This window comes from Parasteatoda tepidariorum, chromosome 8, assembly GCF_982258835.1.
Source record: "Parasteatoda tepidariorum strain Cologne lab strain chromosome 8, Ptep-v5.0, whole genome shotgun sequence".
NCBI classification, from domain to species: Eukaryota; Metazoa; Arthropoda; class Arachnida; order Araneae; family Theridiidae; genus Parasteatoda; species Parasteatoda tepidariorum.
In genome coordinates, this window is record NC_141762.1 from 80,773,259 (window position 1) to 80,791,223 (window position 17,965).

The window sequence follows — 17,965 nt, forward strand, 5'->3', positions numbered from 1 at the left end:
CGTTGTATTAATAAATATATTAACAATACTTTTAAGATTGTCAAATAAGATTGCTAAAGATCGAAAAAACTCTCAGAAATACTTCAACACTTTACTGGATTTTCTTGTGTGTTTCTGTTTCAATATATTATTAGTCATACAGTACTAATAGACAAAACGTTATTTCTCACTTTTATCATAGAAATTAATTCACAATAAAAAATATTTTTATTAATAGCATAAGTATGAAATTGCAGGGTTTTTTTAAGTATCTACTTTTTGCTTGTAAGAATTTGTATTTATTTTGGAAATTACTTATTTTCTATCGTTATTAACATAAAACTCATAGTGCTAATGTAAACAATTTCTAACTCATATAAAATAGGCGGGGATGGCCTGGTTGGTAGGGCACTGGCCCGTATTCAAGAGGCCCAGCTGATGACACCCCGAGCAGTGAATTTTGACTGATGCACGTTAAAAATGTAGAGCAGTGTTTCCCAAAGTGTGGTACGCTTACCCCCAGGGGTACGGGAACAGTTTAGCAGGGGTACGCCTTACTATGCAAAATAACTTGCAACAAACGAAAATTGCAAAAAAAAGTTTTAAACACAAAACTAGCCATGGAAATTTACGATTATTTATTTTTCTATGGGCTATTGTTTGCAAAGTTAACAGTTAATATAATTAGTGGTGTCAACAGCCAGTTGTGATTTTTAACTTTTGTGCAATTTTTGTAGTAAAAAATGCATTCATTTTTTTTAGTGGTACGCAGCGTTACGAAAAATTTGGAAAGGGTACACTAAAGTCATAAGTTTGGGAAACACTGCTTAAGAGTCACAAATTCCTCTCTGTTTACATAACAAATCATACGTCTGGAGGTACTGATCCAGGAGCGTCCTTGTCTTCTGGATAGGTTCAAAATTACAAGGCTACGGAGTTAAACATTAGTAGTCGCAAGCCCGAAATTTGGTCTGCTGTTCAACGACGGTTATAAAATGAAATAACTCATATAAATAATTCTAAAAATATTAAAAAGAGAAACTGAATTTAGAAGCAAATTAAACTGGGGAGAAAATTCCTTGTTGCATTTATACAAATACTTGATTAGCCTTATTCGGGTGTGGGAATGTCAAATCCTAAATTAGCTTTGCTTCCAAAGCTACATATTTTTTAATGAAATTTTCACTCTAATTTTATCGAAAAGTAAAAAAAAAAATTAGTTAAAAAATTTAAAAAAAATTTTTTAGTTGTAACAGGGGCACAACAAACTTCTTGAGCAGGTAGGACATATCATCAGAATTGAAACTGCATATTGTTGTATGTGGCTATACGTTATTGACTCTATAGTATTATGATTCTCATTCTTATTATATGCGGCTATAGAATTATGACTCTCTGTATTATGACGCTTATATTAAACGCCTCCCTATTAGAATCATATAAAGTAAACATTTAATAATTGAGAAGTTTTCCTAGTGGCGTATGACGACGTTTCCGGAAATAAATTTACATGCAATTTCAATCCGGATGATGAGCTCTGAATTGCCTATAGCGATTTTGCAACATTTATTCAACCTCCTGTTATTTATTGTTTTTAAAACATGTATAATACACTATTTTCCTATCTGATAATATACAAAAACCTCTTAGGCTATGAGGAGAAGACTGCATTATAAAATACGATGCAGAACAGCCAGTGGATAAAAAAAACTCTAGTTTGGAGATTGAAACATATTGCAAATTCGAAAACAGCAACGTTAAAATTTCCAAGATGCGCTAAAAAATCCCATTGAAGAGAAAACAAAAATTAATTTATGACTCAGTGTTAATTTTCAAATACGATTAACTTAAATTTAATAATCATGAACTATAAACTGGTCAATAAGCCATTGAAAAGTAAAATAGTTTCAAAATATATTTTCAAAAGCAATTCCTGCTACCTACAAGGTTCAGAAATTAATTAAAGAAGTATTAATTTAAGGTAAATGAGTAATTTTTAAAATAAAATTTCTCATCGAAAATATTGAATTCACTTAAGACTACTACGTGTACCATCGATGACTAAGGCAAATGATAAATATATAGCATATTTTAATTTGACAATATTTATCTTTGAATCTATAAAAAAGATGCCATCAATTCAAATCTCTGCTTTTCTAAGATAGATACAAACATTTATCGCAGCTTGAAACAAGCAATTGCATTCTAAATAAATACTAAGAAAAAAATTGATTTAATGTATTGCTTTACGTGTAGAAATTTTTTTAAAGTAGTATACGTAAGATTTAAAATAACTTTAAGATGTGTAGCTTTCTCAAACATATATAATCTCTTTTAAAAAAATGAAAAATTCCTAAATGAGTACAAATTCAGGAATAACCGAATTTGAGTGACATGCAGTCAAATTATTCACTCGAAATATTTGAAATAATAAATTAAATTATTCAATAAATTTTTCCCCTATTACTAAGATAAAAAGTTAAGGAAAATTTATGTAATATTTAAAAAAGCAAAACAGAGCAAGATGTATACATACAACACAATAAAGAAACGAAAAGTAAAAAAAAAAAGAAAAATAATAATTTTAAATAGAAAAAGAAAACTTATTAGAAAATAAGTCATTTATTAAAAAAAATTTACACACATATTTCTTTTTAAAGTAGCTTAATTAAGGAACACTTTAAAATTTTTTTCCATTAAAATAAAATAATTAATATTTAAGAATTTAGGAACCAAAAATAAATTGGATAAAATATTTTAAAATATTACGTAGCTTTTTTTTAACAAAAGAATTATAAGAATAAAAACTTAATATTACTAAAAGTTATGGAAGAACTAGGAGATCTTTAATAATTGAAAGTTATTTAAAAAACACCAGAATGTAAAATACTGCTTAAATTTCATATAAATTTGCTGTGTATCGCATGTTTTTTCAATAAATATATATATATATATATATATATATATATATATATATATATATGCATAAAGTACTGCTTAGTGTACCGGAATAAAAAGTATTAAAACACAGCAACTCGATTATAAATTAATAATATTTCGATAATTTCTGCCATTCTCTGCCATTAAAGTTTATTAAATTAATTTTATATATTATATTTTGAAAAGAAATACACTCCACAGAAAATCAATTATTAATAATGAAGTAACTGAACAAAATTACTGCGTATCTTTTAACTAGCACAATAAAGTTACATATGTTTTATTTAAATAAAAGTAATAACTATTCTGGTAAAATTCGAATAATAATAATAATAAATAAAACAGTTAAAGGAGAAACAATATGAAAACTTTAAACAAATGTTAGCAGCAACTGTAGCAATTTAAATGAACTAAAACGGCAAAATTGCATTTACCTTGTAGTAATTTTCATAGCTAATTTAAACGCTATGTATAGTTAAAAAGAAAGGAACAATGCGTCTCCTCCTTTGCTCATCAAAGAAAAAACAGCGCTGCTATAACAATGTCAACAAATCTCCCGACAATAAATTTTAAATAAAACATTAAATAATGTCCATTTCAATCGAAAATATTTCTTGATGACAATATACATTAAATTTACATCATAATATAATTTTTAAATTACGCTAGTTTAAACAAATATTTACAAATCGAAATTGAGCTTAATATATTTTTTATCTAAATGATAGTTTGAATTTCAACATGCAGAGTTCTTTAGAATAATTTTCACTAAATTTGTTGTGCTTTATTGAATAATCATAATGTAAAAATGAGCATTGTTTCATTTATAATATATTATTTATAATATATTATTTCCGATACAATTTTTTAAATATGTATTAAAGTATGTATGAAAAATAAAAATATGAGCAATTTTGTGCAGACTGTGTCACTATGACTATGTGACTAAGTAAATATGTTTTCTGTAACAAACCATTAATTGCAAGAAAAAAAACCATTTTATATTTAATATAATATATAAATAGATTTGTTAGACATTTAGTTTATCCAAGCTGAATTTCTTTGTAATACGTCGTTGTTTGCATATCATACTTTCACGACAGACAAAAGACTATATCCTGAGAAAGGTTTTAAAAAGTGGAAGTAAGAAATAGTATTTGCCGGAAGAATTCAAAATTAGAATAGGGGTTAGAAGCAAAATATTGATAGTAGAATAATAAATAAGAAGAAGAAATTGACACTGCTTAGACAAATAAGCTAAACTTTGTCTAAATAAACACCGATTTTGAAACATTCCTTAGACATTCACAAAAAAGGCAATGTTAGTTAAATAACAGAATCGATTAAACCATTCTCCTGGTTCTGATGTTAAACAAAAGTTGAACACATATTTACATAAATGTTAATTTAACCATTTAAATAGTAGGATAAGCGCTTGGCTAGATTTGGGCTGTCATCTATTAGCGTAGTTAGAAAAAAAAATCCAAAAGTATTCTTTTCAGTCAGGAGAAAAGTTATGTTTTCGTTTTTATAAAGACTTGGGGCCACAGACTGATAGCAGACAGACCGTATGATGTGTAGGCCTATTTTAAAGCCTAACCATTTTAACTAATAATTTTTATATTGATTATTTTCAAGGTAGTTTAAGATATGTAATCAAAAATGGCGTTAAAGTTTTTACAAAGAACATGATTTTCCTAGTAAATTATGTGTTTTGCTATCACTACGAAACATTTTCCTTAAAGATCACATAATTTAGCAGTAGTTATATATGATCATTTTAGGTTCTCTCAGTTAAGAGCACTTCTGGTATATGTGTTGAAATTTCCATTGAAAAAGCAGTCACATCTTAAATTAATTTTAAAAAGCAGATATTTTTTTTCTTCTGTCTGATACACGAATTTCAAGGCTTTTGTGATTTGTTCAAATCAAATTTTGCAATATATTAATTCCTTCTTGCAATAAATCATAGCATGAAATATTAAAAAAAAAAATTTTTTTTGGGGGGGGGGCACATTTAGAACTTGCACTGAAATAGAAGAAAAATTATGTTAATTTTGTATATCCAGCACTCAGGCAGTTGACCGTTATTTAAGAATAAGCGTTAGTTAACATACAGCTAGGAAATACTATGTTTTGTTTCCTAAAAGCTTTCAAGAAGCAAAACAGAATAAAAAATGTAAAACACAAAAAAGCTTCTTTTTTTTATTTCAGGATACTTTAAGATAAAAAAGTTTGGATCTTTTTCTGACTTATAAGCTGATTCTTCTCATTGATGAAAAAAGAACAAAGCGCAAACTTTTATTACAAAACAAACAAGTAATTCATTGCACTCTACCGTCTAGAAGCAGTTAACAAACGGTGAACGAACTTATTTGCAAGCATTTTAACTGTGCAGCTCTTATAGGTTCTCCGCAAATGATGCCACGTTATAAGTGGATTGAATGGGCTTAAGAAATTGTGACAGTTTGTAACAGCAGGGGGAGTAATAAGAAGTGTTATCACACATTTCGGTTAAGATCTTTTGCCTCATTTTGGTAAAATCTTGAAACATCTAAAAATAGCAGATTAGACATTTTTTGCGTAATTTTTTTAATCGGAAGACACGCATCTAATTATTGATACTATTCTACTTATACATGTCATTAAAATACATAGTTTAAGCTTTAAAAAAACTAAAATATGATCTTTGCTTTCGAACTATGTATTTATATAAGGTATATTATGTTAGATAGGTATTTATATAGGGTAATATTATGCAAGTTTGTACTTATGTAATGTGATTATAGTGAATAGGAGGTATGGTGAACTGTGAGACATTGTGACAAAAACGTGACGAAAATATTTAAAATAAGAATAGTATCATTTATGAGCAAACGAAGCGAAGAATAAATACTGTAAGAAGATCCCTATACTCACGGATAACTTTTATGGATCCTCTAGTTTCACTAATTGCATTTTTTGCTACACAATGATAGTAACCGTAATCTCCAGGTTGAACACTTTTAATAGTTAGTTTCATGACTGTTTTAAAAGTATTTCTAGTGATGTGGGTATGATATCTGCTGCTCTTAGTTTCAACAGGTTCCTCGTCTTTCATCCAAGAATTGATGGATGTTGGATGAGCTTCTGTGTGACACTCCAGGTGAGCGTCAGCGTTCTCCCGGACACCAACTAACTGGTTTTGGATCCAAATAAGAGGTGGGACTTTAAGAAAAATATATATATTAACATATTTGCAGAATTGAATTATGTGAACATATTCTTAGTATGAGAAATACAATTTACAGAGTTGTATTTGTATTTAGAAGTGGCTCAGTTTATGTAGCAAGTTTTTTTTATTTCCAATGAACTGCACAATCAGTCTCGCCGATGAGCAGACCTAGTGCGTTCTCCAGAGGTGGTATTCACTCTTTCAGAACCACCACAATGGGTAAGATAACGTTGGTCATGTTAATTCGGATGTCTAGTTTCTGCCACACTAGATGGCAGCACCGAGACTCTATTTGGATGCTAAAGTGCACAAGGAATTTAATATTGCCGGAAATGCCAAGAGCGAATAAGGCACAGCAGGGAATTTTTACATGCCGCATAATCATACGACATGGCCGCTGAGGCTTTTCTGCATCCCGAAAATCTGATCCCCGGCCCTGTCTGGGCCGGGGATCGAACCCGCAGACTTGGGCTCAGAAGGCCGACGACAAACCAAGTGCGCCACCCAGCAACTTTATGTAGAAAGTAAAATATTTGATAGACAAAATCTGAAAACACAATAAAATTTAACTAAGAGAGAGATAAAAGATATCAAGAAGATAAACATTTAAATGTGAACATTGGGTTACATATGGCGTTGAGAGGGTAAAAATTTCGATCTTAATCTCGTTGTACTTTCTCCACTTGCGACCAATCCTTGTCTGATTATCTTAAATCAGTAGTTTTTGCATCATCTAAGGAAACACAGGAGGTATCATAACTGTTTTTTGTCACTTCAGCAGACAACAAAATCAAATTTGGCATCCTAAGCTCATTTAGAAATCATTTCTACGTCGATGTAGACAATGAAACTAAATAAGTGGACACCACTTCAACCGACTCTTGTAATAAATAATTAAATAAATATTTTTGCTGTTGAAAAGTCGCAAGCATATATTTTTTTAATTATTTTTAAACATGACGTCAAAAACTCCATTGGTTTTTCATGATTTTCAAGGCCTCAACATGGTTTACGACAACATGGTCAAGTTTTCCTACGATAGTAATCATATTGTTTTGCTGGCTCAATATGCTCAAGGCTTTCATCAACTTGATATTTGTAGTCACCCCTATAAATCCTTCGTTCAAATTTCGCCACTCCTTGTATATTTGATTTTGACAATCGCAAATTTTTGTTTTTAAACAGTATAACTTTTTGTAATACGTATCTAGAATTTTTTGTCCCAGTGCATAGTGAAATAATGTTAAATAGCCATTAATTTGATTATCAATTAAACTCAAGAGACATATTAAGGGTGTAGAAATATGATATGATGTAATAGTTAAACATACTGTAATGCAGGAGTTTCAAGTATACAGTCACTACAGTCAATCTGATCATTAAGAAATCTCGATAGATGTAATTTCATAGAAATATATCTATACACCTGTGTAAATTAGTATACAGCAAACTTATTTCATAAATTTGAATACTTACAGTCTAATTAGGTTTCAAAAATTACTCACTTCGCGTCAGAATAAGAAATAAATTTTTCAGAATCATATTTTCCAAATGATTAAATAAAATTATTTCCTTTTTGTTTGTGGACATTCCATGTCATTAAAGAAATAAAATTTAGAAACACAAAACTTCGTTAAACGTTAAATCAAAATACAGATACCCTGGATTAAGCAAATTTTATGCAACATCATTAAATTGAGCAAAGTTTTAGCTCTTATTGATACTTATTAAAACATATTCAAGTACAAAAATATTGAATTAGCTTTCTAATATAGTTTAACTTAGTATTATATTAAAGTTTCACAAATATTGTTTGATACAATAATTCAATAAAATGTTACAATGAAGTATAGTTCAATAAATCACATAAAAGAATATTTAAATGTAATAGTGAATATTCGTGCGGAAGTTTATTATTGAAATACATTTTTTACCATACAAATAACAATATAGAATATCTTATTAGTTTTTAATGTCATTCTGTTGAGCTAGAGAAAAATTTTTGAATTGTCAAAATAAAAAACAGATATTGTTTAGAAATCTTATCTTGCAAACGCTAAAGATATTTCCTTCTCATTTGAAACAAAAATAAATTAATAAATATACAAAAATACAGTAAAGAAAAATAAATAAAGTAAAAACTTAACATGCCCTAAATTTATTTAGATTTATGCTCTGAATAAATTTGATTCAACAATAAACCTTTTTCTTGGTACCATGAATTGCAAAATGAAGCAAATTTCTGCAACATTTATAAGGTGTTAATTTATTCAATGTTTTCGATCAAGTTGCCCCATATGGTCGAATTTTAGGGAATTGTAGTGTAATCTTGCTTAGTAGTATGATTAAATTTAATAATATTAAAATTACAACAAATTTGCTTTTTAACATTTGATACACTATGTAAATTAATAATTGAAATAGCCTATTACATAACATACTGAAATTCTATTGAAAATAGCGTACTTTTTGGAAAAAAAAAACACATAATTTTGGTAATAAAACGAAAATGTAGATTATTTAAACCAATCATTTGGAAATTTTTCAGTTTGTATGTTCTGTTAATCTTTTATCGGTAATTCTGATTTTCAAATTTATAATACTTATTATCCACATTTAGTAAAATTAAAAACGAACTGAATAATAAATTTAACCAAATAGATGGTTTTTATGCCAAAATCTAAAACGCCATGATAATATAACCAAATTTATCACTTATGAAACCACATTTTATTACTAATTTTACGATATTTATTGCTAAACAATTTCGGTAAGACTACCACGGAGCTATTTGGTGTTCCTGAGAAACCAAAACAAAGTAAATTTTACAATATTCTGGTAGTTTTGACCATACTTTTTTTCTCGGCGCAAAACTCAGTGTTTTATGGATTTTTAGGAACATAGATTATGAAGCAGCCTATTAGGTAAACCAAGGAAGCATTTTCGAATGCATATGGAGAAACATCATCAATATATTGTAATGTAAACCGAAAAACCACAACGAGTAATTTGAATTCAAAATCAAAACGGTTCTTTTCAATGCAACTCAAATAAAAGCTTTAACAGCAATATTTCACTTTCGTTTCAAACATTAATTATAACAAGCTTATTTATTATATATTAGATGTTTTAGATTCCAAAATATCTTTAACAGTAAGAATGCATATTTAATTAATATCCTTCCTATAAGTTAGTAATTCACTAAAAATTGTACTTTCCATTTTACATGACCTTTCAATTTAAATACCTTTCATCCATGATACAATTATATTTTCAGCTGTCAGTTTTTACTTCAGGGAATACTTTAAAAGTCTTTTAAAAAGGCGTAAAAATTATAATAACTCCTTCCTTTTATAAATTTGATTGGAATTATTAGAATTTTATTGTTCATATTTTTCTAATACATATTAAATATGTACACACACGCATATATATATATATATATATATATATATATATATATATATATATATATATATATATATATATATATATATATATATATATATATATATATATATATATATATATATATATATATATATATATATATATATATATATATAATGTAATAGATTTAATTTATGTGCGCATTTAAAATAGAAAGTAATTTAAAAAAGAGTCAAATTTTCATTCACTATAACGTCATTTTATTTTTAAGTCTCTTCTCTTTTAAATTTTTTTGTTTTGTTTGTATGATTTTAAAAGCTTTATGATCTTATTGGTTTAGTTTTGTGGGTAATTGTAATTTATCGCATGCTGTTACGCAGTTAGTTATAAAAATCATTGTGAACAAACTCTATTCCGTATTCTATTCTTTAAACACAAGTGGTATTTGTTACAGAGCACAAATGTTCTTTTCCCACCGCTATTTTAAATCTGAAACTCGTTGGTGTTTCGCGAAAACGTAGCGAAAGATCATCTCTCAGTTTTTCTTATTACAGAACGAAAAATTCGTTATATGCACCCAATCTGAAGAAAACTCATTAATATTCTTTTATAAGCATTAAATTTTATAAAACAAGATGCAACACGAAAAAAAACTTAGTTGTAAAAGTAAAACCAATTCCTTAAACACGTTAACAGAAAGTAATTCGTTTTGTCAGTTTATGGAAAAATTCTAAGTAATAAAATACTGTTGAAGGAAAACCTAGGACAAGCGTTAACTTTCTTATCCGTTTAGATTTATAAATTTTTTTTTCATTTGTTTCTCAAATATTTTTAAATTTCGAAAGTGTAACACTGAATAATTCGAGAAAAAAATAAATGGAACATTCGTTATTAATTCCATAGATATCAGATTTATTGACTTCTATTATGTTTCTCGGGTTTTTCCGGCTTCACATAAAATTTGCTTTTTGATATTTGTGGCATCAATTTTTCATGATATATATGAATATATGCATAATCATTTCCATTTACTTACATTTCAAAATCTTTCAAATTAAATATCGATATAAGCAAAGTTGTTATTTTTCGTTATTTAAATAATTATAAGACACTCCTTTTTTATTTTTTTAAGCCAATTCTGGGAAAGTATAATAGATTTAATGATTTATAATATTTTTTTTTCAAAAAAAAAATTAAATAAATAAATAAAATTTTAAAAAAACTTATAAATGGAATAAATATCTTATAATACTCAAAATAATTACTCATTTTTCTAATGACTTGCGTCTCCCTACTTTAATGAAAAAAATATATAAATTACTTAACAATAAGATAAATATTCACTACCTTATTCTTATTAGTTGAAGTAGTAGCAGTTTTTTTAATCATAAATTTGCAACTAACAAAAATATTCGAAAACTTAAAGGTATTCAATGACCTATGGCCCAAATGAGTAATACAGAAACCAGTTGTTTTGCAATGAAATAATTACATACAATAGGGATTTCTTTTGAAATTATCAATTACTGGAAATCATAATTACTTAAGAATAAACGTACACAGATTATTTTCCAATAAAAATATATTTTGTTGAATTAAAATATACTGCTTTATATATAAGAGGTTTCATAATTTAAACTCTGATTCAGACTCAGTACACGTAACTTTAGTTTCTATTCTAAGTCACCTCTTTCACAAAATTGTTTTTTCCTTGAGAAAAGGTATGTTTGCGGACGTGAGACTTTCTTTCGTTTAATTACAAGAGCAGGAAAGCTAAAAGTACCGCTAAAACATACCCAAGTAGGGAAATGTCTAACAAAACTCACGTCTCTTTCCTCTAATAGGGAGAAAGGACGGAAAATGTCCTCCTACCAGGAGATTAAAGTCAGTCTCTGGAACTATTCAGCCTTTTGAAAAGCTAAGTAAATATTTGATCTCGTGTTTAATCAAAAAGAAAATGTCTTAATCTTGTTGGAAGTTCCGGTCTACTCGGGGTACTAAGAACTTAAACTAATCGGGAACTTTCACACTGTTGCGTTTGAATGTTGTATTAGTAAAATTATAAAAATACTTAATCATTTATTAGATTTTTTTTTAAAAAATTAACTAAATAATTGCATTATTAAATTGATGTTTTCAATAAAAAGTTCTATAAACAGGTTTTTTCGATTATAGGTGTTTTTAATTGCAAAAAAAACACTATTTCTATTCAGAAATAATCGCTGATGTTGGTTCCCTTTCTTTTTAAATAGTTGAAATTCAAATAAAATTTTTTTTAAAAAAAACATGGAAATAAAACTAAAAAACTTAAAGCAATTTAATTTTTTTAATAATATTTACGGCAATTAAATGGTGGATAAACATATGCGGACTATTTTGTTAACTCAATTTTGATTGGATAGAAAAATTTAAGTTGCCATCAAAATCGTATTTACTTTGTGTAATTGCTGCAAATTAAGTTACAACAAATAAAGTTAGTTAAGTGCGCTGCATGAAAATTAATTTTAAAAGTATTTGTTATTATTTTTTAAAAAAAACTGTACAGCAAAGAAAAATTTTACACCAGATATGTCTGCATGGTAAATAATTTAACATGAAATTATGAAGGAAATTTTTTTGAAAACAAATAGTTTCATAATCCAAGAGAAATTCGTAAGACTCTAATGATTTTTACTATTTACTACTTGTAATTAAAACATGATTACCGATTGAAACCTACAGTTATATGCATTATTATAAATTATCTTTAAGCTCTAAAAGGCTAGGAAAATGTATTATATTCATTATCAGGAATTATCATTTAGCTCTAAAATGCTGGAAAAATTTACCATATGCATCATCATGAATTATCTGTAGTTTCTAGAATACCAGGAAAATTTACTATTATTAAAAACGTGAACTGAGAAAGTATGGTTATAATTACTAGAATGTAGTAAATCTTGCCGTGTTTCTAGCAGTATATAGGAATACCAAAGAGCTGGATAATTTTTCCAAATCACAGAAAGTATTTTGGTTAAATTAACAGTAAAATATGGTTTTACAATAAGTTAGTTTGATAAATCTGATAATATTATAATCCATTTATAAGCTTTAGCTTTTCAGTTGTGTATCTTTCACTAAATGTGGGATAAAAAATAACTATAATTTTGAAAAACCAGAAATTTCCGGTAACCGTTATCACGCAAACGGAAAAAATTACAAAATGAATACTTTAAATATAATTTAGTTTGGTTTTATTTACCATCAATATAATTTTTTTATTAGAAACTTAATTACCACAGAGTACAATAATTTTACCAGAATTATTTTCTTTGCGTATGGGTTATAACCTGACACACTGTAAAAATTAAATCATTACACAATAAAAAAAATCTATAAATAAATAATTTAAAATAAAGTTATTACATTTTACATCTAAATATATTCTTCTACTTATAGCAGGAGGAACTTCATTGCTCGCCAAACACAAATAAGCTGCCATATGATTTCTACTAATTGAGGTTAAATTGAGCTCTTCACTTATGTATTCTCGTACTGTAAATAAAAGATAAAATATTATATCACACTCTACGCACATGTACACATAATGAAACATAATGCATAAATAAAACCACAATCAAACGTCATAACATAACATGCATAATCAATCGAAATGCATAAATAAAACACTATGCAATTATCTTCAGATAGTTTTTATGCAAACATAAAACGCATTATGAGAAACGCATTGCGTAATGCGTTGAAATTAACATTTTATGATTTTATCTATATTATGATTTTATCCATATTATGTGTCATTGTAATTATTTGAAAGGCATGAAAAAGTGAACCAAAATTATAGTCACGATTATATTCAAAATTATTAAGAAGCTTTAATTTCTGAAAGAATGGTGGTCATCGTATAAACATTTAAAAAGAGATCAAATTAATAAATATAATTTTAATAATTTGAAAGTGGTAGACTGAAAATAAAGTAGTTTGAAAAATAAAAACTGTTACATTTTAAGCGGTATACATTTTTGTCAAAAATAAGTGAGGCAGTTTTCAATCCACCACCCGAGAAAGAATTAATGCTAAACAACTATATTTGATAGCCTAAATTTTACTACCTTTAACATACTATATATATTAAAAATGTACCTTTTTATATATTACATCATAAATACTATTAGTCAATTCCACTTCGTTTAACAATAATTTTAGTTATCAACAGTAAAATGTGACTTTAAAAAGTAGGTGGTTCCTTATTATTATATAAGTTTTTTTTTTCAATTTTATTTCTTTATTTATCAAATAAATATTTTGTAATTACGCCTAACTGTCTTAGTAAGAAATGTGAAAATAATTTTCTTTCCGTTATCTTATAAATGCCAGCGAAAGTTTATAATACCTAACTGTCCCTTTACCGCGTGTTATCTTAACTATAACTCATGATATCATAACAGTAACCCATCATGATGGGTTAACTATAACCCATGATATGTATCAACAGGGCAATCTTATATTATTTTCATGAATTTCTCAGTAAATTTCTTTGTAACAGTACAAGAAAATAAACAGTATATATTTATTTAAGCAGTTTTTCATCTATTTAACTGTTTTTTGCATTTATATATTCCAGCACTAAACAATGCTGATACAATTTAAGAAAAAATTTAAATTATTTTTTTACAAGCTTGCTACAAGCAGATACCTTTTGCTAACTTTTTAGCAAAACTCTATAATTTAGTTTTAACCGAATGATCCCTTTAAGCTCTCGGCTTCAGTTTTTGTTACATTACGAACGACCCTCCTTATATATTCACTTTTAAAACAACTAAGAAAAATTCTCCCCTCAACTTCATTTAAGGGTAATCCTATAAAAACATCCTAAGTATTTTAAACATTACTCAATGGAATGAGATTATAGACCCCAAGAAAATGTGACATGTTTTATACCCGTTTGACTTAAATAGGATTTTTACGATAATCCCATGTCATGAAACTTCTATATCGAGTTAAAAAATAAATCATATTTTCGCACCCTTTAGTTTTCTGATACTCGTCTGTTTACAAAACCTATTTGTTACCATAGTCCCCTGGAAGATAACGATTTTATAAATATATATAAAGAAGCCTTCTCAGATTTTCACGCCGGTTATCTGCGAAACACATTTCATTTTCTGTCATATTACATTTTTATTATTATTGCTAAAGACACTTCACTTTTCTAGAGACTAAAGACTTCCACGTATAAAGTTTTATATATATTTTTAAAAAAAAAAACTGAAAAAACTGGTATTTTTATATAGAAAATAAGATGGCAAAAAATATGTAATGTTGGATGGATCACCGTTACTGAAAAAGGTGACGGAACGGGTGACAAGGGATAAAACGTGAAAAAAATCAAAACTAAAAAAATATATATATAACTTATCTTTTTCCAAAAATGAAGTTTCAGAAAGGAATAGGAAAAAAACTGAAAAAAATCGTATAGAGTTCGTAAAGGTTACACGAGTCATGGCTCGTTGGAAGAAGTCTTGTTTTTTTCCGGTCCATTTTTTGCTGTCAGATCTCGGTGTCATCTACTTCGTTTCAATACAGATATATGTTTTCTGGGAAAGTTTGATACAAGATTTAATGGATTCTTCCCCTTTTTGAATTTACTTTCATATGGCCGAAGTTTTAATGATCTCTATTTTTACTACTTTTTGACATTAAAACCCATAGAACTGCCTATAAAAGTATTTATTTTATACTCAGTTCTATGGGTAATATTTTATTTTCTATTTAAAATATTTCATTTTTAGATTAAAAGAAAAGAAAACAACGTTACGATTTATTGAAAAAAAACTTTTTTCTGTAACTGGAGATTGTACATATGTCCAAAAATATGGCTAAAAAATGTACTTAAATTTAAACATCGCGTGTTCTACCTTTACGCTTGGGATTGAAAAAAGACATCGGAAATTAAATGGAAATTTCTACGAATGACAAATATTTGATTTCGATTAGAAAATCTGCAACAATTCGTTGTAATGCAAGATAAAGATTGTTCAGACTTGGAATTAGGAATTGTTGACTTCTTTGTGGCAATATTTTGTATAAGAATTTAAATCAGATTCACAATTCAGTTTTTGATATTTAAATTTCCATACAATTTCGTTAAGAAATTTTGCAGTGATGACCCCTAGATTAACGACATCGCAATTCTATGTCTCAACGCAATGAATGAAACAATGACAAACTTTTGGTATTTTAAAATGTATCGAAAAATTAGTTTTTGCGGCGTTTTTTTTTACGACGATGAAGTAAACTTTATTCCGGTGTGAAGAATGATGATTCAGCAGTTCAAAAAATAATGGCAGAAACAATGAGATCATGAATTAACTAAAGGCAAATTTTTCCGGAAGAAATGATTCATTATCGTTATTTCAATAAAAATGAAGGAATTTGCCTGAACGAAAGGGTTGTGTTAACTAAAACAGCGGAGAAAATATCCTGATCACAAATAAAAAAGAAAAATCATTTGTCATAAAATTTAAAATTATTGAAAATGATGTTTGAACTGGGCATATTAAAATTTATCAAAATAGTAAATGCGTATTGCAGTCACATAAACATAATTTTAACAGTAGACTGGGATGGAAAAACAGAGATCGAATAATTCAATAGTGATACGCCACATTAATTGAGAAAAATATGCAGCTGATGAGCAATAATATTAAATTTAAAGTTAAGAATTTTAAAAGTTAAAATTTGCAAAATATTTTAAAGCTTTTGTGCTGCAAAAGTATCATTAACAGTATGTTTCTGATAATGGCAAATTTAACGTATTGATTTAGACTTTCGATACGAATTTAACTTGGATTTTGGTTGAATTGGACTATGACAGAGATCAAATAGTTCAAAAGCGATGCATCTCATTAATTGAGAAAATCATGCAGTTTATGATTTAACGATATAAATTTGACAATAAAAGTAAAAAATTTAAGAAATGAGTCGTTTCCAAATCTTTAAAAAGAAATGTAAAGCAGAAAGATCAATGACAGAAAATTTTGTTCCGGAAGATGTGGATTTTAATGTATTGAAACGGATTTCAGCAGTTTTTACGTTACTAAAATTACAATTCTGTTGTAAATAATACTGCAGCAAATCCACATTTTTTCACTTATTTTTAAATTATTCACTTTTTTAATATGTTAACTTTTACTGTTATTTAAATATTTATCTGCAGCTTTATCACAATTATTGAGACGAAACCTCTGTTAAATTATATCATCTCTGTTTTTCTCTTGGAATTACTGATAAAGAAGTGCATTTGTAGCAACAAAATACTCTTTAGTTTCAGATAAATATTTCAATTTGTAATTTAAAACTTCGTTTTCAGTCAGTGTTTATGACGATCTTAATTCCATAGAGATTTCATGGGAGTTGCATGAAAAAGGCTCGCTGTCAGCAATATCTGCACGCAAATACTCCCAGAAATAGATAACAAGGCAAAGCATAGCATACGCAGTTTTAAATTTGACTGCACTAAATCAGTCTACAGAAACTGCTCCTGCACTGATTGCATGTCAAAGTTCCACACACACTTTAAACTTAATATATATATATATATATATATATATATATATATATATATATATATATATATATATATATATATATATATATATATATATATATATATATATATATATATATATATATATATATATATATATATATATATATTAATGAGTTTGCAGAATTGAGCCTGATCATACCGATTAAATACAAAAGATAACAGGGTCATATAATTTTTCGAAAAATATTTGATACATTGCGCAAATTCTATATAATCTGATGAAATGTTTCAACTTGAAGTACATTTCCAAAAGGGTACTGGATCAGAGTAGTCAAATCATAGTTTTATTCATAGTTACATTTGGAAGTAAAATAAGGAATCAAGTAACTCAATGTAAGGTGTTACTTGAGCCGAATTATAATTATTTTTGCTTGCTTCTTATTCAGTACAAAACTATACTGTCATAACTGTCCTAAACTCAAATCACACTAAAATTCGGTATCAGGACAGGCATATTTAAAAAACTATTTTCTGGAATCTTTAAAAATTAGGTACAGATTATCCAAGTTACCCTGATTTAAGGTTTGCTTATAGTATTTGGTTACTATTTCTAAGTTTTATTTTACGTAAACTAATTTTTGCTTAGTCGTACGATTGAAGTCTTCTCCCGTCTGAGACGAATTTTATTTGACATCTTTTTCCCAGAAGACTGTAATTTATCCATTTAAAAATCGGTTTAAAATTTATTTTCTGACAATAGAATGAATGAAATTTAATTATAAATTTATTTATGTAATTAATTAAAATGTAAAAGCCGTTGTGCATCAGGGTCTACGAATGAAGTGACCCGAGCGCGAGTCCCAACGGTGGCTGGTCGACACGAATTCTGCGAC

At 27.5% G+C, this 17,965-nt stretch overlaps 1 protein-coding gene across 1 annotated transcript in view; it reads right to left on the bottom strand.

The window, feature by feature from the left end:
• The window catches only part of LOC107444984 (lachesin), a 186,174-nt gene that overhangs the window by 15,000 nt on the left and 153,209 nt on the right, over positions 1–17,965 (bottom strand). Inside the window, exons 6-7 of the mRNA XM_016059278.4 lie at positions 12,929–13,057; positions 5,839–6,126 (exon numbers count right to left, since the gene is read on the bottom strand). Coding sequence (XP_015914764.1) covers positions 5,839–6,126; positions 12,929–13,057 — 417 coding nt within the window. The remainder of the gene's footprint in view (positions 1–5,838; positions 6,127–12,928; positions 13,058–17,965) is intronic.